At 43.0% G+C, this 27,654-nt stretch overlaps 2 protein-coding genes and 1 long non-coding RNA gene across 3 annotated transcripts; 2 read left to right on the forward strand and 1 right to left on the reverse strand.

Annotated features, from left to right (window-relative positions):
* Positions 1–339: 339 nt before the first annotated feature.
* LOC121327436 (calcium load-activated calcium channel) lies at positions 340–4,056 on the forward strand. Its single transcript, XM_041271508.1, has 7 exons — positions 340–730; positions 984–1,061; positions 1,191–1,250; positions 1,565–1,611; positions 1,765–1,832; positions 2,317–2,461; positions 3,143–4,056. The coding sequence occupies exons 1-7, from the start codon at positions 661–663 to the stop codon at positions 3,239–3,241; spliced, it is 567 nt and encodes a 188-aa protein (XP_041127442.1). The 5' UTR covers positions 340–660; the 3' UTR covers positions 3,242–4,056.
* A 1,331-nt stretch (positions 4,057–5,387) lies between these two features.
* Positions 5,388–12,972, forward strand: LOC121326944 (4-trimethylaminobutyraldehyde dehydrogenase A-like). The gene is made up of 12 exons (XM_041270605.1): positions 5,388–5,493; positions 5,957–6,190; positions 6,861–7,006; positions 7,314–7,443; positions 9,006–9,140; positions 9,778–9,974; positions 10,562–10,702; positions 11,038–11,226; positions 11,478–11,565; positions 11,657–11,798; positions 12,411–12,523; positions 12,750–12,972. The coding sequence occupies exons 2-12, from the start codon at positions 5,992–5,994 to the stop codon at positions 12,842–12,844; spliced, it is 1,575 nt and encodes a 524-aa protein (XP_041126539.1). The 5' UTR covers positions 5,388–5,493; positions 5,957–5,991; the 3' UTR covers positions 12,845–12,972.
* An 8,040-nt stretch (positions 12,973–21,012) lies between these two features.
* LOC121327334 lies at positions 21,013–26,083 on the reverse strand. Its single transcript, XR_005951546.1, has 3 exons — positions 26,010–26,083; positions 23,781–23,817; positions 21,013–22,454 (listed from the first exon to the last, which is right to left on the reverse strand). It is a non-coding gene; the product is annotated as an uncharacterized LOC121327334 (long non-coding RNA).
* Positions 26,084–27,654: the final 1,571 nt, after the last annotated feature.

The raw sequence follows: 27,654 nt of genomic DNA on the forward strand, positions 1-27,654 counted from the left end.
CAGACCTCTCTGTGCTTTACAATGCTTCCCTATGCTTTACCAGACCTCTCTGTGCTTTACAATGCTTCTCTATGCTTATACTGTATTACTTATATTATATTATTAAATTGTGTGTTACCGCTCAAGATTACTAAGGGTGTAATGAATAACTAAAGCTTTGGCTTGATCTCCTAATAGGAGATCAATGTTGTTCAATCACCTCCATGACCACAAGGGGCGCAGGGTGCCTAAAGCCAATGTAATCTCACGACCCGCCGCTGGGGGTGCATGTCCCTGCCACAGATACCGTGGGGGTGGGCGTGCCCTCTTCAGTAGATCCACGCGTCATTGCATTTGCACCTCTGTGTTAAGGTGAGCGCGTCTGTCACACTTTACAGATCTGTATATAAATCGACAGAGCCACACGTTTTGATTCTGGCTGAAAGGGAAAAAAAAGTTTGCATTGTGAAAGGGGCTGGAGGCCTGATCGTATCCCACAAGGCCACTGCTTGTCACGGAGGAAAAGCCGTTCTTCGTTATTTCCGGACTCTGTGGTGTCTGTCAGTGCTGACGAATCAATTCGAGGTCCTCCCATGTCGGTGGAGAGTCTGGCTGCTGTCAATCACACTTCTTTTCAAAATATTGTACGAGAAAAAGCACGTAAAACAGCAAACGAGCAAGATGACGACGATGTTTGCCGATACCACTCTGATCGTGTTCATCTCGGTTTGCACGGCTTTGTTAGCTGAAGGTGAGTCGCATGGGCAGCCTGCCTGCACTGTCTGTCTCGGGGCTGTGTTCGTTATTTCAGGTAGTTACGAGGACCAGTACTAGCCCTGGTATAGCTGGTGCTTTTCCCTTTTAATCAATTGCAAGTCTTGGAATTGGGATTAATTAAAAGGGAACTGATTTAAAAAAGGATTTGCAAACGGAATTGAAGAGTTCTGAATGTATTAGTAGTATTGTTGTTGTTGTTAATATGTTTTTTCATCTCCCCTGCTCAGGTATAACGTGGGTGCTCGTCTACAGAACTGACAAGTACAAAAGGCTGAAGGCTGAAGTTGAAAAGCAGAGTAAAAAATGTGAGTGCATGTAACGTGCAGTGTGTAGCATGAATCCAGTTTGCAATGTGTCTCTTGTTTTATTACAGTAGCGCTTTTTGATTTTTAAGCCGCTTGGAATGATTTTTGATTTTGTTTGCCCTGTTTCAGTGGAGAAGAAGAAGGAGACCATCACAGAATCTGCAGGGAAACAACAGAAGAAGAAGATTGGTAAAGCTGTCCCTTCCTCTCCCTAACGCTATGAATCACACACAAGGAATGCGCTGTCCCTGGATCACCCCTGGAGTAGCACCCTCGCTACTCAAACTATAATACTGAACACTGTAAACTGTGGAGGGCATGCGTGTGCTCGGATAGCAATGGAGATGTGGAATGGGCTTTTTATTTCTGCTTACTTTTGATTTTGGATGCATTTTGTTTCTTGTATTCGTCTCTCAAAGTGGGGAAAGTAGTTCCTTGCAAGGGCTGACTCATGGGTATCGTTTCATTGTAATAATGCAGCAACAGTGTGTTGTTCTTTACAGAGAGACAAGAGGAGAAATTGAAGAGTAACAATCGAGATCTGTCCATGGTAAGTGTAGGCTCTTTTTTAATCTGTTTACCAAATTTTGATTCCTAACAATTACACAATTACACAAGCCTGTTTTACTAGACTCTGTTGTAACCCCTAGACCACACTTCCTGCTAGCATCCCAATTTGTCATTGACCGGTCTCTGGTTGCAGGTGCGAATGAAGTCCATGTTTGCCATTGGGTTCTGCTTTACTGCACTGATGGGAATGTTCAATTCCATGTGAGTATGCAGCGCTGGCTGTACACAGAGAGGGCTGCTTCCATTATACTGTTGAGAATGGGTGTGCAGTTTGTCCTTATGGGCTAAGAAAGAAACCCAATCTGCTATCGCATGTGAGGTTAAACCGTCTTTACCACTTCACTTTTTCTTTGTTGGGGTCTACTTACATCAGCATTACCACTCAGTGTTTCTGAATATTGCTGTCAGACTGAAATTAAAGTTGTGGTTAGACCAGTTCCTATAGGTTGAACCAGTGTTGGGAGATGAGCAGCGTGAACCAATAGAATACTTGCATACATTCTAGATAAGCAACTTCCCCTGCTGATTGGAGCATGTGGTCAGCAAGGGAGGCAGTGGAACATGAGAATGCAAGATTCCGGAATCCCCAGACCTCACTGAGTTCTGAGATCAGGTGCTGGCCAGTTCCCATGGCTCTACTATAAGGGTCGTTGCTCTGCGTTGTTACCTCTGCTCTTGCCTGCAGATTTGATGGCCGCGTGGTTGCCAAGCTTCCCTTCGTCCCCCTGTCCTACATCCAGGGACTGTCTCACCGAAACCTACTGGGGGACGACTACACAGACTGCTCCTTCATCTTCTTGTACATTCTCTGCACCATGTCCATCAGACAGGTAGGGAGGAGCGCAGCACTCTGTTTCTAATGCACGGACACACCACGCTGTCCCCAGCTATCCACAGAGCTTATTGAAAGCTGTGCAATCTTAGGTTTGTTTCTACAATATGCTAACTTAAATTCAACTGTAAGAATTAGATTAGTGTAGTTTTCTTTAAGACTGTGAAAGTCCAAAATTTCAGATTTTTTTTTACAACTCGTGTCTTAAGTTTACAGTAACATGGAACATGAGCAACCAGCTTGTATTGATTTTCCCCAAGTTGTGTGTTTTTTTTATTTTTTGTTTTTTTTTAATGAAACACATTTGGTTTAACAGTACTGATGCAGAATAGTGAATTGTGTTTTCAGTGGTGCATACAGTAGTCCCTGCTGGTTCTCAGAGCAGGTGAATGTTCCTGTGAATCCACTTCTAGAATGAGAAGGGCTGTTTCATTGTGGACAGCGCTGACAGAGTGTGGTTAGCAGAGCGGCACTGTGAAAACCACAGCCCGTTTACCCGGAAAGACAAGGGCAGGATACTGCAAGGAGGGGGGGTGACCTTATTCCTGCAGCAGGTTCTTTTCGAAGGAGGGGATGGGGGGGGGGGGTGAAGATCTGCTAATTGATTTCAGTTTGTGTTAAAGGGACCGATTCTCCTCATTGCTCAGCGGTTTTGTTTCCTCACTTTTGTTTTGAGCAGAACATCCAGAAGATGCTGGGTCTCGCTCCATCCCGGGCCGCCACTAAACAGGCGGGCGGCTTCTTGGGACCCCCTCCACAGGCAGCCAAGTTCTCCTGAGCCTTCCCCCTCCCTCCGGGCCCAGGACTGGGCACTCCCAGACCAGCGTGAGCGTGGCACCACTGAAGTAGTGCCACGGCTGAGTGTATGAGAAAAGAAAACATTTCCATCTGTGCCAGTGATCACCTGGAGCAGGGTGTTGTGTTTTTTTATCATCATTATTATTTGTTTGTTTTAAAATTACTTTGTAGTTGTTAAAGTTTTAGCGGCAAACGTGCAGACCCCATGCTCTTTACCTGGGCAGAAAACTGCTACGTTCTTTCAATTTAGGCTTAGGTCGATTTTTAAATCTCATACTCACTATTCAGATTCTCAGATGGCCCGTCTTTCTACACCTCTGCCATTTCAACAATGCATTTTTAAAGAGGGTTAATGAATTTACCCATGGTAATACATCACACTGTCGCTCGCTCACACAAACACAGGGTAATACATCACACACACACAAGTGATTCTTTAAAAATCATTAAATGCAGTACATTTAAAACATGTAAGTGATGGTAGTATTTATTAATGGATCCCCTGTTAGTTTTCACAGTGGGGATCTTGCCTGTACCCAGTTTTGCAGAGAAATGTTAAAGCCATGCAGTATGTAGCAGGGCTGGAGCTTTGCTTTGGAAGGATGGTGCTCATGCTTTGTGTATGCTGATCTAACCTTTGAGCCCACTGCCTGCCACAGTGATGGGAAAATGTGCAGATGTTGGACTCAGTTTTAATCCAGTTTACCCTTTTGCACCCATGTATTACAGTAAGTTTTGTTGCACATGGTACTGTATACGTGCATGAAATGCTAATTAAAATAAGACCTGAAAGTCTTCCTTGTCTGTCTGCTCCATTTCCTCTGATAATATCATTTCTGTACATGTTTTATATGCAGGATAACTTGGTCAAAGTGGGTTCCCAGGGAAACTTAAGATACAATGCTGTTCTTGCAGCGCCCCCTTCTGGTTGGACTTCTTCCGAAAACAGCGTTTTTTCCTGACAGCTGGAGATCTGTTCGGTGCACTAATTTGTTATATAAACGTTTAATTTTGTTTTAAGTGAGTGTTCAGTATTTTGACTGTGAATGGAAGTCTTCTAAGCTGTTTCACTTCAGAGCCAGAGGTGTCTGTGTGTTTAGAGGGTGTTGAACATGCATTCCGTACTGTAGCTTCTCCTGAACTTTATAGCAATAAGGAACCTTACCCTTTTTTATTTTTTTACGAATTAACAAGACTTCGCATTAGCCAAACTTGCATAAAATATACTTTAGGGCAACAGGATTTTACTGAATTGCAATCTTAAGAATGTACTTGTATTTATAACTAGCGGGACATTTGTTGCACTGAAAAGTAATGTAATTACGCTACTTTGCTGTGTATAACTTGAGTTATCTGAGCTATGCAATTTGCGCAATAAATACATTGTGGAGCCGATGTAAGGTTAGTCGCAGTGCAAACAGCTGCAGCTGCAAAATTTAAATTGCATTGCGGCTTAACATCAATGCAAATTACCCAACACGCGCAAACCCAACGAGACGCATTAGCACCGGGCTATTTAGCGGACGCAGTGACAGCCCTCGGGTGAGGGGAGTTAGGAGTACAGAGTACAGAGTACAGAGTACAGAGTACAGTGCTGTATGAGATTTATGCAGCACGAAAATAAAACCAAACCAAAAAAATGTCAAAGGAAGGTCGGCAAAGTCCTCTTGGCGCATTCTTTCATATAATAACAGACGTACCCCCTCAACACCACACGACCAGCATGGCACTAAACACAGACATAGTGAAGCTGTGAAATTTTCCATGTATAAATATGGGGACTTTCTTCTTATGCATCGGGACGCGGGACAATTTCTAGAAAATCAGGACTGTCCCGACCATATAGGGACTGTTGGTATGTCTGGACTATGGAAGCATGTTGCGCCACACTTATGCGTCACAAAAATCCTAGGGGTGCTCAACAAACTCACAACTTTCCTGGGACGGAGAAGCAGCATGTTTTGTGTAATGTGTGCGTGAGCTGGTTTGAAACTGTGCTATCGGTCTGGTAAGCTAATAAAATATTCAGTTATGCAATACTGTAAACTTTAGCGAAGCAAGAGGTTATGTTAGTACAGTTTTTTGTTTTTTAAATAAATTTACTCTTTGTAAAATACTAGAACTTTGAAAACGACCCCTCAACGCAGATCGTTTTTTGCAGTGTAAAGTGCAAAACAGCCATTTCTTTAATATATACTTGAACAAAAGTCAGACCGTTGCAGGAACGAGAAGGTGAGGGCATTCCAGCGCTGGATTGATACATGCATCGTTGTTGTAAATACATGTAAATAAAATGCAAACGTAATTTGCATTTGTTTGCCGAGTAGATAGCTACGGGTTAGTGCAAGTAACTGCGCTGGTTTTCAAAACTCAAGCAAGGATTTTACGGATCCTTGCAAATAGAGCAACAAGTTTTTTTTTTGTTTGTTTGTTTTTGTATAGGCATTACACCTCGATTTGCTGTAGCTTACATGTTTTACAGCATCGTTATAAAGTGACGCGCGGTAGTTAGGAAATTAAATAATCTCACATGATAAATTATGTTCGTATATAACATGTATATATTGGGAAATATTATTTTTAAAATCAGTATTTGGTCGTGTTTTTTTTTTTTTTTTTTTTTATTATGGTTGCATTAAAAACAGTATTGCTTTTGACGTGTTCTAATGATTTTAAATTGCAATGCTTTCTATAGCTGTGCTTTGATTCGTACTTTGACCACCACCCAAGATGTTGCAACAGAGCTGCTCAGCGGCCCAGGCCGGACTTGAGATCCTGCGAACTCGCCTTCTTCCTTCTACCGCTATCAGGAGCGCCTGCACCGGGACGCTGCAGTTGAAGGAGCCGCTGAACTTCTGGTGCGGGGGGAGAGTGAAGCCTTCTACGAAGGATGCTAGACCGAGTGAACCGGTGTATGAGCCCGCTACCGGTAATTTTTTTTTTTAAGCTAAGCGTGACCTCCTCTGCAAAATAACATACCGGTATTGTATTTTGGGGATAGTATTTTTTTGTAAATGTAGTACAGCATTAGTGATTTAGTACATTTTCCTTGCTTCGTCACTTATAAGTGTACTTGCAGATTTGACCACGTGTAAGTCTCGGGTGTAAATTAATTTTCAATCTGACAGTTCATCAGGCAGTGGTTTTAATTCAAACTTGTTTTGCCACGCTGCCTCTAAAGCGTCACCAATCTTACACTGTGTGAGCTACCGACTTCATATTTTAAGTGTTAACCCCTCGGGCAAAATGGAACTGTACCCTTCAACTTGACCTAATACATGCTGCCATCTTGTGTTCATGTGATTTGTTTATGGATGACTTTAAAAGAGGAGGCGGGGGAGGGGGGTGGAGCGGAGCCCTCATATAAAGGTAAACTGTGTGTGCAATGAATCTCTTCCTAGCAGCTGACCTGCCTGTTTACTGCAGAACCTTTGAACCGTATGGTTTGAGCTTTGCCTCCAGCCCTTGCCTCTCCGTTCAGGTGAATGAAGTGAGAAGCCAGTTGCTTAGATGTGCCGTTCCAAGTCTCTCTCTGTCTGTCTCCCAGGCTGCGTGCTCTGTGAGATGTGCAGTTCCGAGTCTCTCTCTGTGTCTCCCAGGCCGCGTGCTCTGTGAGATGTTCCCTTGTGGTCCTGCCGAGGTGGAGCAGGCTGTGCAGAGTGCCCAGTCCGCTTTCCAGAAATGGAGCCAGATGTCTGGGATGGAGAGGGGTCGTGTGATGCTGGAGGCAGCCAGGATCATCCGGGTACGATCACACGAGATACAGAGAAAAAGAAAGTGTCGTCAAGCTTACAACAATGCAAGGGTGTAGGCTCCAGTTCTTAATTCTACTGTGCTACTGTAGCTTGCTTTTTCTCTGAGAAGACGCAATCATAAAATAAATGGTGAAACTTGAAAGTAAACAGGCAAATGTGTCTTAGAACTGTAAGAAAGTAAGTAAAGTAGAAATGTTCCTGATAGTTCCTCCTTCACTGCCAGTGTCATCTTCCTCCTGTGTGGTACACTGACTGGCTCTTCCTGTGAAAGCTGTTTTTTTGTTTTGGGTGAGGCAGGAGCAGAGAGAGGAGATTGCTAACATGGAGGTCATCAACAACGGCAAGTCCATCTTCGAGGCTAGGATTGACATCGACATCGCCTGGCAGTGCATCGAGTACTACGCTGGCATCGCCGGGACCCTAGCTGGTAAGGGGGCAGTGCTTCGAGTACTACGCTGGCATCGCCGGGACCCTGGCTGGTAAGGGGGCAGTGCTTCGAGTACTACGCTGGCATCGCCGGGACCCTGGCTGGTAAGGGGGCAGTGCTTCGAGTACTACGCTGGCATCGCCGGGACCCTGGCTGGTAAGGGGGCAGTGCTTCGAGTACTACGCTGGCATCGCCGGGACCCTGGCTGGTAAGGGGGCAGTGCTTCGAGTACTACGCTGGCATCGCCGGGACCCTGGCTGGTAAGGGGGCAGTGCTTCGAGTACTACGCTGGCATCGCCGGGACCCTGGCTGGTAAGGGGGCAGTGCTTCGAGTACTACGCTGGCATCGCCGGGACCCTGGCTGGTAAGGGGGCAGTGCTTCGAGTACTACGCTGGCATCGCCGGGACCCTGGCTGGTAAGGGGGCAGTGCTTCGAGTACTACGCTGGCATCGCCGGGACCCTAGCTGGTAAGGGGGCAGTGCTTCGAGTACTACGCTAAGGGGGCAGTGCTTCGAGTACTACGCTGGCATCGCCGGGACCCTGGCTGGTAAGGGGGCAGTGCTTCGAGTACTACGCTGGCATCGCCGGGACCCTAGCTGGTAAGGGGGCAGTGCTTCGAGTACTACGCTGGCATCGCCGGGACCCTAGCTGGTAAGGGGGCAGTGCTTCGAGTACTACGCTGGCATCGCCGGGACCCTAGCTGGTAAGGGGGCAGTGCTTCGAGTACTACGCTGGCATCGCCGGGACCCTGGCTGGTAAGGGGGCAGTGCTTCGAGTACTACGCTGGCATCGCCGGGACCCTGGCTGGTAAGGGGGCAGTGCTTCGAGTACTACGCTGGCATCGCCGGGACCCTAGCTGGTAAGGGGGCAGTGCTTCGAGTACTACGCTGGCATCGCCGGGACCCTGGCTGGTAAGGGGGCAGTGCTTCGAGTACTACGCTGGCATTGCCGGGACCCTGGCTGGTAAGGGGGCAGTGCTTCGAGTACTACGCTGGCACCCATGGCTGGTAAGGGGGCAGTGCTTCGAGTACTACGCTGGCATTGCCGGGACCCTGGCTGGTAATGGGGGTGATAAGCAGAGAATTGTTATACTCTGGATAGGAATTTGTCCACAAGAGGGCACTTTTTGGTGCTGAAGTGAACCTGAACTGCTGTTGAGCTTTGGAAAAGACTTGACGTTCAAATATTCACTGAATTGTTTAAGACTTGAATAACATTAACCTGTAAACTTTGTGAAGCATGTTGATTTTAACTATGAGAAGTCCTAGTACAGCTCAAAGGACAGGAAAAGAATTTCATGACTTGCCACTTTTGTTTGAAGTTTGTTGTGGGCCAGTTTTTCTGCTCAAGTCCAGTGGCCAGTTGCATAAAACACTTTCAATTACATTCCCCCTGAGTTTAAGGGAGTTGCAGAAAGCAGCTCAACACATTTAAGAGTCGATACCCTAGTGAAGGGAAATTGTATCATATGTGTTATATTTTAAACATAAGACTTCAGGTGTTGTGTGCAACCAGACCCTGTGATTCTGACCTTGCCTCTCTTGGTCTCCTTGGTCCCCAGGCCAGCATGTGCAGCTGCCCGGGGGGTCCTTCGCCTACACCCGTCGGGAGCCTCTGGGGGTGTGTGTGGGGATCGGCGCCTGGAACTACCCCTTCCAGATCGCTGCCTGGAAGTCTGCCCCTGCCCTGGCTTGCGGTACGGAACTGGGGACTGCAGGGGTGGAAGGGAGGCTCTCTCATTGCAGGGATGGGAATGGGAATCCTGTTGCATAGCAGATTCACCCATTCCAGGCTTTAATACAAGCTTGATTTAATAGAGTGTGTGTATAGGTAACAACTCAAGTGTGTCTTTTTAAACTAACAAAACCAGGTTTGGGTCTGACTGCTATGCAACAGGAATCTCATTTCCATCCCATGCATTGAGTAGCAGTTAGAGCCAGGGCTGTGTATAAAACATTGATTGCTGCAAGTTTGTCTTTTTTTTTTTTTATTACACGTGACAAATGACCAACTCCCTTATAATAATGAAATGTATTAAAGAACAAATGCATTTAAAAAGGTATTAGATGTTGGTGGATCCATGTCTTTTGCAGTGAGCTCGTTCATAATTTCTTTACTTTCCTTTTGAGTGTCTTCATTTTAAAGTAAAGCATGGAGTGGTCTTAATTAAAAACACATTGCTAGTGGTGCTGCTGAGTGCCGGGATCCTGAGATTGCTCTGTGCACTCAGCTGATGGAGTGCAGGGTGGCTGTACAGCCTGTGAAAGCACAGAGATGGGCAGCGCCCGGAGACTGACTCCCCTTCCTCTCCTCTCCTCTCCTGTCCTCTCCAGGCAATGCAATGGTGTTCAAGCCCTCTCCCATGACTCCGGTGACAGCAGTGATCCTGGCAGAGATCTACGCTCAGGCAGGCGTTCCCGAGGGTCTGTTCAACGTGGTGCAGGGCAGCGCCGAGACCGGTACCCTTCTGTGCCTGCACCCCGGCGTGGCAAAGGTGTCCTTCACTGGCAGTGTGCCAACTGGCATCAAGGTAACCCTCCTGCACTGTTGTGGTTGCACAAGGATCAGTATAATGCCCCCAAATCCTTAAACTTCCTTTCCAGCAGAAGAATTTAACATTCAAAGATGTGTTGCAGATGAAAGCATTATTGAATGATTAGTCTGTTTGTCACAGGATGTCCCCTTCCAGTCTGATAGGAGGCGCCCCCTCCCCAGTTGAGGTCCACTGAGGTGGGTGATGGCGTATCGATTCCCATGCTGCAAGGGAGATACAGTGCTCTCTGTGCCGTGCTCTCTGTTCTCTGTGCAGTGAGCGGTGATGCTCAGTGCTCTCTGTTCTCAGTGCAGTGAGCGGTGATGCTCAGTGCTCTCTCTTCTCTGTGCAGTGAGAGGTGATGCTCAGTGCTCTCTGTTCTCTGTGCAGTGAGAGGTGATGCTCAGTGCTCTCTGTTCTCTGTGCAGTGAGCGGTGATGCTCAGTGCTCTCTGTTCTCTGTGCAGTGAGTGGTGATGCTCAGTGCTCTCTGTTCTCTGTGCAGTGAGAGGTGATGCTCAGTGGTCTCTGTTCTCTGTGCAGTGAGCGGTGATGCCCAGTGCTGTCTGTGCTGTGTCTCCTCAGATCATGGAGATGTCTGCGAAGCGCGTGAAGCCGGTCACTCTGGAGCTGGGTGGGAAGTCTCCTCTGATCATCTTCTCAGACTGCAGCCTGGAGAACGCAGTGAATGGCGCGCTTATGGCCAACTTCCTCTCCCAGGGCGAGGTAACGACTTGATTGGAATGGTAGCTGCTGCCATTCAATCCATTTCCTATTTTTATGACCTTAGAACACAAAGGAAACTATTTAGTGTCCTGTTTTAATATTTAACATGGGCACTTATATATTCATTGTGAAAAAATGTATATTAAAGACCCTCAAAAAATAGGCGTGTGATGATGGTGTGTGTGTGTGTGCCTGGGACACGTGTGCTTCAGATTTGTGTGTGCATGTTATGCTGCATTCCAATAGTTTTGTCAGTACTGATTGTGTCAGTGTGTGTGTGTGTGTGTGGGACTGCAGTCTCTCAGGCCCCTGTGTGATGGTCCTGTCTACCCCAGGTCTGCTGTAACGGGACGCGGGTGTTCGTTCAGAGGGATATCCTGGAGCCCTTCCTGGAGGAGGTGGTGAAGAAGACCCGCGGCATCAAGGTCGGAGACCCCCTGGAGGAAGGCACGCGCATGGGGGCTCTGATCAGCAAGCCCCACCTGGACAGAGTGCTGGGCTTCGTGCGGCAGGCCAAGCAGCAGGTAAGAGAAAGAAAAGAGACACAGACAGAGAGGCAGTTATCTAACAGTAAGATAACATGAAGCCACATTCATATTAATTTGCACTAGTGAGGACCTTCGGGACAGTGTTGTGAGGGAGTCTGGGTTCTGCTCTTACCTTCCTGATAAGCTCAGTCAGCATGCCCTGTGGTCATAGCTCTATTGCTTGGTTAAGTGTATTGTAACCCGTATTGCCTCTCCTTTGCTGACATTGTGGCTGCGTCTGTTCTCAGGGGGCCACGGTGCTGTGTGGAGGGGAGCCATATGTGTCTGAAGATCCCAAACTGAAGAACGGGTACTTCATGTCCCCCTGCGTCCTGAGTGCGTAACCCCGCCTGTTGGTATCCGTCCTCGTTGCAGTGCTCTCTGAAGAAGCCTCCTAACCCATGGTTCCGCTCCTCGCCCCCCACAGGTAACTGCACCGACGAGATGACTTGTGTAAAAGAGGAGATCTTCGGCCCCGTGATGTCGGTCCTGCCCTTTGACACTGAGGAGGAGGTCCTGCAGAGAGCCAACAACACCACCTTCGGACTGGCCTCCGGTGTCTTCACCAGGTACCACACTGCCCGGGCTCGCCCAGCGCGCCTCAATGCCCGGGCTCGCCCAGCGCGCCTCAAAGCCCGGGCTCGCCCAGCGCGCCTCAACGCCCGGGCTCGCCCAGCGCGCCTCAACGCCCGGGCTCGCTGGGGGCCTCAAGCGGGCTAGCCTGGGTCCTGGTCGGGCGGGGGGGGGGGGAGGGACCTAAGGTTACGGACAACTTAATTATGTTTAAAACTGCTTGCAACTTCACAAGTCGGGGATGGAAGTAAGACTCCTGTTGCATAATAGTTTCACCCATTCCAGATTTTACTAGGAGCTTGATTAGCCACAGTGTATAGGTAACAAGATCAGGTGTGTCTTATTAAACTCATTGTAAAACCCGGAATGGATCAAACTGCTCTGTAGGGAGTCTTATTTCCATCTCTGTGGTGAGGGCATTTGTCTGTTTATTCTTTGTCCTGGCTGGGCAAGGAAATGCTGCACAGGGATGTTAGAAATGAGTTGCACCACCTCTTGTGGTGGTGTTGATCTCAGAAAGAGCAGTTTTGTTCATTGATTTAGAAGATGCTTCTGAATCACAGATGACAGAACACCTCTCTCTCTCCTTCCCCTCTCTCTCCCTGCAGGGATGTGTCCCGCGCTCACCGCATGGCTGCCAAGCTCCAGGCAGGGACCTGCTTCGTGAACACCTACAATGCCAGCCCCGTGGAGGTGCCCTTCGGGGGATACAAGATGTCAGGTACAGGCAGCACAAGCATGCTCCAGCTTCACAGGAGATGGGGAAATACTGACCCCTAGTGGTCACTAAGTAGTATTATTATTTTAAACAGGTGGTAGTAAATTACACAGGTGGGAATGGAGACCCAGGTAATAGCGGGATTCCAGTGTTAAGGACCTGTAGGTTTAAAGAGCCTCTCTTTTTTAAGAAGGTTGTACCCTGCCGTTGACCCCTGCTCCCTTCGCAGGTTTCGGAAGAGAGAACGGCACGGTAACCGTGGAGTATTACTCGCAGCTAAAGACTGTCGTCATGGAGATGGGAGATGTGGAGAGTCCCTTCTAGAACCCGGAACCCTCTGCTCCCTCACTGTTCCGCAGCGCACTCTGGCAGCAGCTTCTCTGATCTGTGATGCTCAGCAGTCTCTGTGCAGACCACAGTTGCAATAAAAGGCAGAATCTGGTTAACACAAATATTTTCCTGTTTTATGTCATTTGTCGCAGGAGTCTGAGACTGACAAACTGCCGAGACAGAAAACTGAAACTGAAACAGTAGCTTCATTATTAAAACTTAATGACATGTCTTTGGATGCACAGAATTAAAAGACAGTATTTAGGAATCTTTGGAAATGATCATATTCGCTTTCTGTTGGGCAAAGTCATTATAAATGTTTATCGTGTTACTATTTACTTCCCACCTCGGCATAATTGTGCTGTTTAAGTAGTGTTATCAAAAAAACACTAACCTCAAGATAAAACTACAATTACTAACAATAATACCCATTTTTATTTCTTTATTATTAAAGCCAGCATAATGATCCAAAGGGAGTCTGTATAACTTCCTGTCGCTTTGCACTTTCTGTACTCTTGTTTTCTTCCTTCGTTTCTTTTGCAAGTAGGTAATGTATCCATTTCAAACACAAACATATTTAGGATCACTTCTACATAATACCAGGATCATTTTGATCCTACTGCAAAGGATGAGTTCGCTTTTAAATCACAAAACATGGATTTTTCGCTAGAGAACACTGTATGTTCAAATAGAGTATTACAGTACACGATTCCCGTATTTATCCTCTCCTTCAATGGCTGGTACATTGTGAGTGAGAGTAATATTGTGCAAACAATGCAGGCTGCAATGGTGTTGTGCTCCTACCGCCTCCATACACAGGTCACTGAGACAAGAGAATTTAAACATTATTATTAAAAGGTTTATTTGTTTTTTTAATGTAAAAAACATAAGAAATAAATAAACCTGTGCATTAATATTCATAATTATCACTGGTCTGGTTTTTGAAGTTGGGCTAAATCATAAATATCCAACACCTCTCTCTCTGGTCATGCACCTGTCCATCTCTCTCCCTGGTCATGCACCTGTCCATCTCTCAGGCCATACAACTGTCCATCTCTCTGGTCATGCACCTGTCCATCTCTCTCTCTATGATATACTTTATACATTATCTTAATTGAATTGTATTTATTTTTGACAGTGTACAATACATTATAGTAATATTCTCTCTCTCTCTCTCTCTGGCCATGCACCTGTCCATTTCTCATGAAACAGTGGCGGTGCCCACGTTCATATAGGGTAGTGTCATTCTTTCCTACTTTAGAAATACTGAAAGCTTAGTAAATTCAATGTCTGCAGTCCAAACGTTATTCTTCCCTGTTCATTAACATCAGTTTTAGCAGCCTACAGTGCAGTAGTATTGAGTGGAAGATACTCGTGTTTCCAGGAGTCCTGGTCACGTTAAAGTTCCTGAATTACCAACAACTGCTGTGCTGTGTCCTGTCCTGTGCATTGCTGTCAGGAGCATTTTAATTGTCCTGGGACACTAACACACTGGGGTAATGGCTGCCCCTCCTCACCCAGACCCTTAAATTACTTAACTACAGTCAGTAATTTACTTGTTATTTAAAAAAAGATTAAAAACATGTTAATCTCCTATAAATCAATCCGACATTACCACATCGTTTTCATTTTTATTAAAACATTTTTTATGAAATATATATTAAAGGATGGTTTATAGAAAATAAAACATCAAAACTAGTGCATTTGAAATACATTCACAGACAGTATAAGTGGCTGCAGCTTAAAAGCTTATCCCAGAGTCCATTGCCACTGGGTGCGTGGCGTTGGTTTTGAGCACAGTACAGTTCAGCAGGATTGAGTGCAGAAGCATTTGTCAAAATATATACTGAAACACCTCACCAATAATTACAAAAGGAACACTTAAAACATGGAAGCCTTTATCTATCAAGTCAAACTATAGGGTCTCCCCAAAGTCCTGTCCCCTGTGTTTTGGGGACTGGTGAAGGATAATTTTGCATTCTTCCACATGTTTCAGTGGCTGGTAAGTGCATTGTGAAAACAAACATAGGGGTCCCAGGACTTTGTGCACACCCTGTACTCCCTCTGACAACAAACCCCTTTATTCACGCTCCTCATGGAATTGTGTGTTCTTCTCATGAACCCTGAGATGACTGTAACAGTGTATCACTAACAGTTGAATCGTTGATTGCACATGGGAGTTGGTTAAATATTAACACTTGCAAAATATCGATATGGAAACGGATTCAAATGCAAATGTACTGCATATTTCTAGATGGCATTTAAATGCAAATGAAAGTTTAAATGTAGAGCACTCACTTCCCATTGCACCCGCACACATGACGAAGCAACCAGTCTATTCAAGTATAACAGTGTACAGAAACTTAGTCCTATACATCTGCTGACTGCCTACGTTACAAAGCAGCAAGACTGTAGCTGCAGACATCCTTTGAGAAATCCCGCAGCTGCACACATCACAGGATTTGGTCAGGACAAGAAGATGTTATTTTGGAACAGTATCAATAAAAAAACTGTTCTCTTCACAAGGTGTAATACAATTAGAGTAACAATAAACAAATTATTTTACTTTGTAATACTTTATGTAAAGGGTAGCAGAAGACACAGACTGTTTCTTTTTTGTCTGCTATTTCTGTTCTCAAAACCGTTTAGCTTAGTTTAGTTTATTTGGTTTGTGCCTGCAGAGTGCACTGCTAAGTACCCAAGAGAAACAGTTACCACTGGGAATTCTGCCTTTTAAACTTTTTTTCTTTTTCATTTGAAACAATTCATTGCACCATTTTTAAAAGCAGCATTGAAAATTAGGTAATAGAATAAAAAAAGGGGTCTTCTTTTCTAGCTCCATCTGCGCACTGAGCTCCATTGTATCAGTGGCTGGGTTTCTTCAACAGATAGCTTTACAGTCTCTCCTTCTGCAAATAAAAGGAGACATATCACATTGTTCAGTTTTAATGTGCTGATGCAATTTCTTTCAGCTCAAGTGGTAAGAATGTGTTTGAGTATGTTCGGTACGGTACCACGATGAATCCCTGATCCACCTATTGTACTGGGTCTCATGTGACATACTTCACCAACTAAATGGTTCTAGGTTCTGTTTTTCACACTTTCTGCTTCTGCAGAATTGATATTGTGATCTTTTGAAGCAGGTGGAGCTGAAAGGTTAAATTGTACTGAGATTGAAAATGTCCTATTTGAATTTGACCAACAGGGGGCGCATTTCTGTTAGGTGAACATTTCAGTTAAATAAAAATATTTTTTACAAATCTGGCAAAAAAACCTATTCAGCTAAGAGTATTGTATTATACAAAAAACAGCGATTGCTTTGATTGTTCAACATACAATTGTTACAAATATACAGTATGCAAAAACAAAATGCAATTTCAGCAATAAAACTACAATAGGGGTCACACTGAGGTTTTTCGGGTAATAAGAAAATAGATCATAACGATATTCACCTTCACGGTCCAGTTTGCAATTTTGGCAGCATTGAAACATCCAGTCAACCAGGGTACGGCAATAATCCAGCCAGGCTAGGTCATCTCCTGCAAGAGTAAGAGAAATATCTCTTCAGCACTGAGAACAGAGCGACAAGACTCAGCTGCAGAGGAAAGAACAACAGGAATTATATCTAAAAACAACTGGCTTATTTTCTAACTCTTTGTTTTTTTTATTCTTCTTTTTTTTTTTAAATAGGACAGCAACATATTTAGCAAACACAGGGACAACAATTTCACCCTGGCTTCAGTAAGGACTGTCTTGTGAAATATTTGTTTTAATCGCATATGTACGTGTACAGTGATAATGGCTTCTGTAAGTACTGTCTTGCTGTGAAATATTTGTTTTAATCACATTTTCACATGCACAGTGATCACAGAACTCTCAAACACTGGCTTGCCTTTGTTCTAGTACAGTAGTTTCAGGGAAAGCACAGGTAAGATGCTAAAGCACAGGTAAGAAGTATGGTAAAGCATATTAATAAGCAGTATAAACAGTGGTAAATGCATGGGTGAAATCTGCTAATCTTTATAGGGTGCTGCTGGTAATGCCTCCTTATTTCCCTCTTGGATAATTCACTATAGGTGCACAGTTGGTGTTCTGGCAATACATAATGTCACCCAGGCACAAGGACTCAGTTGCAGAGTTAATTACAACCCCCCTGAATCACTGCCTTACCCAGGAGCAGGTTACCTTGGTCTCTCCTGACAGTCACTCCCAGTGGCTTGACCTGCTCCTACAAAACAGGACGAACTCAAGTTAAACTTTGTGGCTTGGAACTTGGTTTCAGGAGACTAGGTTTCAGGCCACTGTGTGAGGTAGCTTTGCTCTCTCAAACCCCAAGTCTCCTAGACTCCTGGAACCAGGTTTCAAGCTGCTGTTCCTGAAAGAATTGCTCACCAGTTATTATAATGTCGTAACATTATAATGTTATAGACATACTGTCTATAAAAGTGTATCCCTATAGACACTGTCTATAACAGTGTATCCCTATACGTACTGTCTATAACAGTGTATCCCTATAGACACTGTCTATAACAGTGTATCCCTAAACATACTGTCTATAACAGTGTATCCCTATACGTACTGTCTATAACAGTGTATCCCAATAGATACTGTCTATAACAGTGTATCCCAATAGATACTGTCTATAACAGTGTATCCCTATAGACACTGTCTATAACAGTGTATCCCTAAGCATACTGTCTATAACAGTGTATCCCTATAGACACTGTCTATAACAGTGTATCCCTAAGCATACTGTCTATAACAGTGTATCCCTATAGCTACTCTCTATAACAGTGTATCCCTATAGACACTGTCTATAACAGTGTATCCCTATAGACACTGTTTATAACACAGGACAGAAACAACCCTTTAGGTGAACTGTCGATATCATTTCCGCGGTCCCTTTGTGTGATAGGCCATATAGGCATATATGAATATATGCTCATATATGCATATATGAAATATGAATGAATGAATCGCAGTACCCCAGACTGATATTGTCTACTCTACAGGCTTGAATTTATGGGCTATTTACCCATAACAATATAGCAATGGATGATAATTATATGTCATTATCTCGGGTTATTATAACCGTGTATTATAATTAGATAAGGATACAGATTATTAGGTTTAATTAATAATAATAATAATAATAATAATAATAATAATAATAATAATAATAATAATAATACAATTATCTGGCAAAGGTAATTAACAGTAACTTTTTTTATAAGAAATATAATCATTGCTATCAACACAATATGTTCTGGATATCCCAGTTAGAATGGCTGATCTCAGTGAGATGAAAGAGGACTCTTCCTGGAATGACTACAATACTGCAGTCTGCACAGTAGCTCTTCATCAGTACTACCTGTGGCTGGTTCAATGGAGCAGATGATTGCCTTCATGTGTATAAACAACGAAACAATGAAAATAGTAGCATTACGGCACTCACACCCACACATTCTCAAATGTATTCACTGCTCTTTAAAGTAAACGAATTTGTTGCAGAAGAACCGCAGAGTGTGTACACATTAAACGGGACATTAAACTAATTGCATCCGAGTACATTACAACTCAACCAAGCTAGTAGTCTTACCAACTGTATCGTTTCCATTTCCTACCGAATGAAAATGGTATCCCTAGGGAACTCGATGTGCACTCAGACAAACCTTCGGTGGATCTTATTTTTTTTTCTCTATATTGCGATTTTTTTTCTTTATTGGAAATCCCCCTTTCTGGACTTTCCCCAAAACGTAATATGGTCGTGGAAGCATATGAGTACCTGTAAAACGTGTATTCAACTGCGAATATAGCGATGGCGTGACTCTGGTAACATGAGCCAGTGACTGGGAGGGAACTGGGGGTGGCTGAATGTGCTCGTATGTGTTTAAGAAGCTTAAGTCATAGTTTGAAGAGACACACACACTTCGTTTGTTTCAGTCGGGGTTCTTGCGTTTCGGTTTTCATTCTGGTAGATGCCTGTACATCTGGGACTGTTACTGTTACTTAAAACAATTGTGTAATTTTCAATTGAATTAAGAAAAAATGCAAATATATCCCTCGCAATATATCTATCTATCTATCTATCTATCTATCTATCTATCTATATATATATATATATATATATATATATATATATATATATATATAGATATAGATAGATAGATAGATAGATAGATAGATAGATAGATAATCTTTGTTTTCTTTTTTTAAAGATTAAAAGTAAAAGCAATGGGCTAATTATTTTGTTGTTTTTAAAATGCTGATATTGGTGTGGTGGTTAGTTTGTCCTTTTGTACGGTAAAAAGATATTTGTGTGTGTGTCCTATCATGTAAGCAGGTCAAGTAAGGGATAAACAATGTTGTTTGGTACAATACATGTAAAACTAATAAGAGAACGTATAGTAAACAATTATAAACATACATGAGCGAGAGAGAGGTAGAGAGAGAGAGAGAGAGAGAGAGAGAGAGAGAGAGAGAGAGAGAGAGAGAGAGAGAGAGAGAGAGAGAGAGAGAGAGAGAGAGAGAGAGAGAGAGAGAGAGAGAGAGAGAGAGAGAGAGAGGTTGAGAGAGAGAGAGAGAGAGAGAGAGAGAGATGAGAGAGAGAGAGAGAGAGAGAGAGAGAGAGAGAGAGAGAGAGAGAGAGAGAGAGAGAGGTCTCTCTGAAGAAGCTCTCTCTAACAGAGAGAGAGAGAGGGGGAGAGAGAGAGAGAGGAGAGAGAGAGAGAGAGAGAGAGAGAGAGAGAGAGGAGAGAGAGAGAGAGAGAGAGAGAGAGAGAGAGAGAGAGAGAGAGAGAGAGAGAGAGAGAGAGAGAGAGAGAATGTTGAAACCTGTTTGTTCGGCAAAAACGGAATTCAGATTTCAGTAAAAGAATCATCATGCCACAAACCTGAACGCTTTGTAACCCCTTTATTAATTTGTGTCTCCTAACTTACAGGCTGACAATGACAGGAGAATGCCTCAATCGTCTACTCCACCCCGTATAGCCAAGCATCTTCTAGCTGGAAAACCTGAAACGCGTTCCCTGAAAACTGAAGAGAGCAGGGAGCTGACAGGGAGTGAGCATTTATACTGTCACGACCCAGGGCTGGCAGGAAGTTATGCGAGGCAGGCAGCCCACAGCGGAAAGTCCCGGCTGCTGAAAATCCCCTTCTGATTCATGCGTTGGCACTTTTCATTTTAGCGGAGTTCAGTAGGTTTAATTATACTGTGTGCTATTGTTGACTCTTTACCATACTAGGTAAAACATCAGAACATCATTCAATTATTCCCAAAGTATAGTTTCCAACACAAACAGATCTTAATATATATGTTTATTGTTTTGTTCATAATTGCAGCTGTGTTATTCAGTACACGAGCTGTTTCTTTAATTTTCTATGTTTTTCCTGTAAACGCATTCACTTCACACAATGACAATTCAAATGCAACACGTGAAGATGTATAGTTGATGAAATAAACTATTTAAAAAAAAAAACAGCAGTAAAATATATCATTATAAAAATAAATCATGGTTAGGACTGGCCCGACTTTGTATTTCATTACAGACAGCAGACCCGTAGCGATGACCGTACAAAGGCCATGCATTCTAGCTCGGACATGCGTTTCAACCATACCCTTAATGATTCAATGAAACCTCTTTTCAGTACTAACCAGTTTATTATGTAATTGATGACCTGTAACCCCTGATGTGTACTAGCCCTTGAGGACCGTATAGCTGTGCACCTGTATCCTGACACAATGCAAGAACTCGTATATTCTATTGATAGCAGGCTAAATAAAACACAAGTGCAGTCTGTTTCACGACACATGACAAGCAGTGGCGGTCTGCTGAAGCCGGTCAGTCCGCTGCGATTGTGACAGGACTGCGGGGATAATGCAAGAGAAGAATGAACTGCTCTTGAGAGAGTGACGGGGGAGGGGGGGTCAGCGAGAATAGAACTCCCCCCACAGCACCCGCCCTCCCCGGCACAAGGGCAAGCGGCGAGTTCAGAGCAAATTTTATTTATTTATTTATTTTTTTTTGACGCTATGTAGTACATTTTTAAATAATGCTCATAGTGTGTTATCGTTTTTTGTAGATTTTTTTTCAAGTAAAACATTTTTTTACAGTAAAATAAATAAAAAATATTAAAACAGGGTAAATATTGTTAAATACTCGTACTTGTTCCATTTATTTTTCTGATTTCCAGATTAATAAACAGACGAATTAAAAAAGGATGAAAATGATAGAGGTTTCTCCACGGCGCTCCTGCAGGTCCAGCCGCAGTAGGGAATGTAATACAAACACACCGTGCAGCGTCTGGATTTTGTATAAAACATTTCTGTGCAGCATGCACTGTAACCTAAACATACAGCAAGTTATTTTAAATATATATATATTACTCATTTACAAAATATACAAAATAAATATAGCACCTATGTCAGACCCAAGCGCTGCTCTGCTTGTCAAACTCCTAGCACCTTAGCGAGTCATGAGCGCCTCTGGGCTCTGGTATTGTCGAATTTTCATCTGATTCACCGAATTTGTAAAGTCACAGATCTCGGCATAGCATACTGTATTATATTTGCACAGGTGGGCGTGTATCCCTGTATGAGGGCGGCGCAGTCAACATTGCTTAAGTCTCTACCTCGCCGATAGTGGGTTGGGCAGCAGTCACCTTGGTTACTGGCGCAGTCAGTGCACCTGAGCGAAGCACCTGGTTGAATAAACTCCGTTTAAATGGAATTCATCTGTAAACGTTTTTCCACAAATATACAATTTAACACAGTGCATAAAATTATGTACAGGATAATATCAAAGTGCTTTGAAACTCATCGTTTGAAATCCAGTTAAAACACGTTGCTAGTGAATGCTGAGTCCGGTCCCTTGCAGTGAATGCTGAGTCCGGTCCCTTGCAGTGAATTCTGAGTCCGGTCCCTTGCAGTGAATGCTCTGTCCGGTCCCTTGCAGTGAATGCTGAGTCCGGTCCCTTGCAGTGAATGCTGATTCCGGTCCCTTGCAGTGAATTCTGAGTCCGGTCCCTTGCAGTGAATGCTGACTCCGGTCCCTTGCAGTGAATTCTGAGTCCGGTCCCTTGCAGTGAATGCTGATTCCGGTCCCTTGCAGTGAATTTTGAGTCCGGTCCCTTGCAGTGAATGTTGAGTCAGGTCCATTGCAGTGAATGCTGAGTCCGGTCCATTACAGTGAATGCTGATTCTGGTCCCTGAGTTGTTTGTTCTTTGTAGTTGACAGTAAGTAAAAGTCAATGCTAACCATGGCTTTAAAATAGGTTTGCTGACTCCATGTCGGGAATAGCCACAGCATCAGCAGACTCCTTTCTTCTTTACTGGTTTAGTTAGCACAAGTTCAAGGTTAACGACTGTGAAAGTGTAAGCACAGTGCACTCACTCACAGTCACTACCTAGCTATGGACACATGAAGCGCATACACTGCTGGACCCAGCTAACACGTTAAGGGTTTAGGTCCTGCTGCTGGGTGTTGGAGCAGGTCTTGACGGCCAAAAAAACAAAGGGGCTATGTTTTCTATTATCTGTAGTTAATAACAATGGGCCCGGTGTGAGGCTGAGTCTCTTCAACGGACAGGCGAGGAATCTGGTGCTCTGGAAGAAACAAGACATTTCTCAATGGCTTTTGATATGTATAGTTAGTTAGTTATTTGGTTAGTTAGTTATTTGGTTAGTTAGTTAGAAGCCGAGTAAAAGCAGGTTTAGTACAGAAGGCAGGAAGCAATGTTTTAAACGGGTATAGCCTACTAGGTAAAGCAGTGGGATCTTTAACACTGGGAACATTAGAACCAGACTAGATTCTGTGCTTTTAAATAGAACAAGCCTTGAGCCGCCGAATGGCCATTTCTCGTTTTTCCCAAACTGTTCTTATGTTTTTATGTACAAAACTACTTATTTCTTACCAGCCCTACTTTACCACAGTGGCCAGTCGATGTTTCTTATATAGCGCATCTCTTCATAAATCGCCTCAAACATTTGTACAGATTAAAACAAACAGGCATTGTAATCGTATACTGAACCATTCTGAGAAATGAGTAAAAGGTATGAAATTACACTCATTAAAATGTTTTTTTTTTTTTAACACTATTTTTAATCTTACTTGAAATAGCAGTGACAAAAGGAAGTTACACAGTATAAAATAGGATGATACATCGTCCCTTAAATGCATATCCTAACTGATAAAAATGTGTTTTTAGTCTTACTTTAAAAGCAGCGAGAGATGGTGCCTCCGTCACAAATCGTGCGCTGATAACTTCAAGATCTGATTTTTTTTTTGGCTAACTGTACTGTACAGACCCTATCAATATACTGCGTTAGCAATTACTGGGCTGGAGCGGTAAGGGGTAGAGTTCCCCAGATGCTTCACTGCAGGATATGTCAGTTGTATTCGTTTCCATGGACTTGTCACATGCACAAAGACAGTCGCCATCTCTTTAAAGGGACGAGGGGTTGTCACGGAGTGTAAAGATTTAACATTGCTTGTATTGTGACGTCATACCAACATTCTCAAGAACGCAGAGATGGACATCTTGTCAAAACCCGATTCAACTACACAAAATGTGACCTTTTTTTTTTGTCTTTGCTTTGTTCTGTAAGGACCGATGTAGCTACAAGCCACGCGTCCCAATTTAAAAACACGTTTATTTATATATTATTTGCTTGATAGGATAGGGAATATGTTACCTCTCAAATTACTATAATCCAGCCATGAAAGCATGCTTGAAAATAGACGGGACAGGACGAAACCAATCAGAATTCCAATCACTAGGAATATGTCCATAGAGCTCCTGCTGTCACTGGATCCTACTGGGAAAACAGTTACATTGCATTGGCTGGGTTCACACACCCACACTGGCGCTCATCTTGCAGTACTCGATTGTACAAATTATAAAGATTATACAAAATAAAAATAAATCATACCACTCCAGTTTCCATTAAGATTCTCCATACCGACTCCCTGAAAACAGAACATGCACGAGAATTATTATTAGGATCACTCCTAAACAAACCCCAACTCCTTCTGAGCAAATGGTTTGGTCATTAATCCGCATTTCCACTGAGTGGCAGCATAGACCAAGGCATCTTAAAATGTGAAGCGATGTAGAAAGCCCACAGAGACGTAATTAACATGCGCCTGTATAGAAGGTGGCTGCGATGGGGTATTTGTTTTTCTCGTTGAATATTTTCGGTGTGTTTTAATAGTTGTGAAAGTCGGGTTTAAGCTCAGTCCTGAACGAGTAGGAGTGTTAGAAGAGTGAAACGCGGTATGAAACGGTAACAACGTAACGTTAGGACGTTTAAACACAGCACGCAAAGCCCTTGTTCCACATCAGTTTACAGTGCATAGTTTAGATGAGTACAGGATTATTAATAACAGGTGTATTTAATTCGTTTTAGGACATGGAAACTCACATTTTTGTTTAAATAAAGCCTTTAGTTTTTAGCCACTGCAAAAAACAAAAAACGGCAACCGACTTTCCACCGTCCCGTCTCAGCACTGTCTTCTTTAAAACTGTAACGGTGCCTTTACACAGAATGCCTTGAAATTAATTCGGCACTCAAACCTTCTTCTTGATCCCATCTTCCAAAGCAATGCGTATTTTTAACTAGCTTAGTTGCACACAGTGTACCTCGGTTCGTATCAGCACGTAATACAGTGCTTTCCTTAAATGTATGGAAAAATCAAGGAAAAACTTTTTCAGTGTCTGCTAATAACGTACTCCCAGCAATCCCCAAACGCTGCTGGCAATCCTGACAATATCCTAGCCAACCCTTTTCTTGTATGTCATGAACACTCCAGTAGCTCAGTACTGTACTGCCTCCGTACAGAATGTCTGCTCCACGCTTTGATCTCTGAATCCAGGGACTTAGCTTCAATGCTCGACCACACCAGCTGTGTATCGTCTCCTGTCCATCGCCTTGTGGTATCTCCCCAGTAGTTCCTAGAGACTGGCAAGTCCCCTCATATTAGAAAAGTGAATTTTAGCGTGTGAGGCATGTCTGAGAGACCACTGCCTTCATTTATTTTTATTTATTTTTTTAGTGTTTGTTTTAAAGGTTGCTTCTGTTTTCAGTGAATGCAGCGTACTGTGCAGTCTGGTTACATTAAAACAGGTACAGCATGTCATGGGATGTGTAGCTGGGGTCAAACGGAGGTGCTTAAAGCCCTTTGCACGTGCAAAGCTGCACTGCGGGTCACCTCTGCAGGACAGCATGCATGCTGTGAACACAGTCCTGGGGGGCAGGTTATATGAACATATTCTTGCGAAAGGGGGGTGAGAAGAGTCTTCTGTGGGCTTTGCAGGTGTCTCTTTGGGTGCGTGCTTCTTTACAGCACGCTGAATGGTAATAAGGGGCACGTGTTCCTGGTTGTTAAAATGAATAACTTGCAAGGTAATGTTTTGCTCCGAAACCAAAGCCATTCACTGGGTGTCGGGTGTTACAGGTATATGTGGGGGCAGTTGCCAACCCGAATATGCATGTACTGTTTCTCTAAAGCGTTTAGTGATTGCTCTGTTAACATTAGGCTGCAATACAAAACATGTACATACATAAAATAAATAACTGGTCGAAAAATCAATGTGGAGTGCCTGTGGGCTTGAGTATTGGAGTTGGGTATGTGAGGACATTGGGGTTGGGCAGCTTGTCTTTACCATTGTGTGAAAGAAAATTCCAGAGGAAAGTGCCAGGTGTGCTTGGAGGGGAATTCCACACACCATTTTATAGAGGATAGCACATATTCCATCTCAGACATTGAGTATCATTACAAATGTCTCTCTTATCCTTTTAAGTATATTTGAATCTTTAAACATACCATACCGTAGATAACATACACACATTTACTAGCTTTTAAACAAGAGTCAAAAGAATCAACAAGCAGTATATTATACTGAAAAATTATTTCATTTCCACACATTGCAGGATCCCATTCTATTATCTGACCTGTGGATGGGAAAAGCAACAATGTGAAATTACTGAGAAAAACCTTGTCATTTTTACAGGTCCTCAATATTCAAATGTAAGTGTATAAAACTTTTTTTTTTTATTATTATTATTATGTATACAATGTAAGCTCTCATATGGTCTATAAATGTATAAAATGATCTTAAACTGCTTGTTTCATAGAAGGCATCTACTTAAAAGACTTACCGGAAAGAACATGTTTGGTAGAGCTGGCATCATGAGTGTTTTAGAAAACGATCTGCAGTGTTCCTTCAGTGGTGAGGCACAGAATGAACAGGATCAAGCAAGGTCTTTGTAAAAACTATCATACAAGCCACGCCCCTTGGAAATACCCTGACATTTAGAGTGGTACCCAAACCTGGTCCGTGAATGGTAATCCATTCCTGGTTTTTGTTCCTGCCAAGTTTTAATTTTTTTCAGTAAATCGCTTTGTGATGGTGGTCCACTATGAAAGGCTGTAGCAATGCCAGGCACTGGCATACCCTCCAAGGAACGGACTCCTGGCAGTCACACACTTTTTACAATTAGAATACTCTTACACACAGGATAGCAACATGCTATTAGAGACAAGTTCTTTTTTGGAGAGAGTTGGAAACACACTTCAATAAGGTAAACAATTTATTGTCACTTTTATTGATACACATACAAGCATAATCCAACTTAACTGCATGCAGGTACACACATTTCCAAAATAATTCTCCACAGCAGCAGGTTTTCATCCCCTTTCACACATCTTAATGAAACCCTTCCCTAAGGGTTCACAGACCCTAATGTTAAACCAGGAAAGATAGTCCAAGATTAGAGTTAATGAGCAGGGATGGAAATAAGATTCCTATTCCATAGCAGTTTCATCCATTCCAGGTTTTACTACAAGCTTGATTAGCCACAGTGTGTAGCAGGCCCAAGTGTGTCTTAATAACTAATTGTAAAACCAGGAATGGAGTAAACTGCTATGCAATGGGAGTCTTATTTCCATCCCTGAATCAGGCTTTGTGAACAGCTTCATTTCTATGGAGACAAGTCATCAGATTTTCAAATTAACAAATGTTAACAGAAATTTTGACCAGCCATGTATAGAACAGAGTTGAATAGCAGTCAGACAGTGACCTCGTTTTTTCTTTTTACTGAACACAACCCTAAAAGGATTCCCTTGTAAATCATTTTCAATTTTTTAAAGAATATTCTACCAAATTATTGTGTAATATAACTTTATTTTACTACCACAGTTTCAAATAAAATAGTTTGTATATTAAAATGATTAGAATAGAAGTTACTGGTAAATCAGAAGAATTACATACAAAAATAATCATACGAAAGATATTTCAATAAGTTTGTTAAAATATCAAATAATAGAGCCACACCACGTCATATGTCTGATAATACATTCCCATACTTTTATTCTCGCTCCTTGTTACTCACATGAAACAAAAACCGTGTTCTAGATTTCACTTACAAAAAATGAAATATTTCAGCAAGACGTCTTCTTACCAGTCTTGGATTCATATGTACTAATCGATAAGATAACAAACATAAAGAAAACAGATAAACGAGGCACGCCATTCTACCTGCAACACTCACCGCTCAGCTCTTCCTGCAAACTGCGAGCAGGGAATCCTGTCTCATATATTCTACTGGAGGGGGCGGGTTTGAAGAACAGAGCGATCCGATTGGCTGTCAGACCTTTTTATTTCATTGCCTTCAGTTTAGAAAAAAAGTGGAAAAGGGTCATTTAACCAAGAAAAGAGAAGGCATCAAAATATTTCAGATTATTAGTTTTTGTTCATTTACGTTTTTGTTTATTTTATTTATTTTTTGTTTTGGTACCATGCAT

This window comes from Polyodon spathula, chromosome 14, assembly GCF_017654505.1.
Source record: "Polyodon spathula isolate WHYD16114869_AA chromosome 14, ASM1765450v1, whole genome shotgun sequence".
NCBI classification, from domain to species: Eukaryota; Metazoa; Chordata; class Actinopteri; order Acipenseriformes; family Polyodontidae; genus Polyodon; species Polyodon spathula.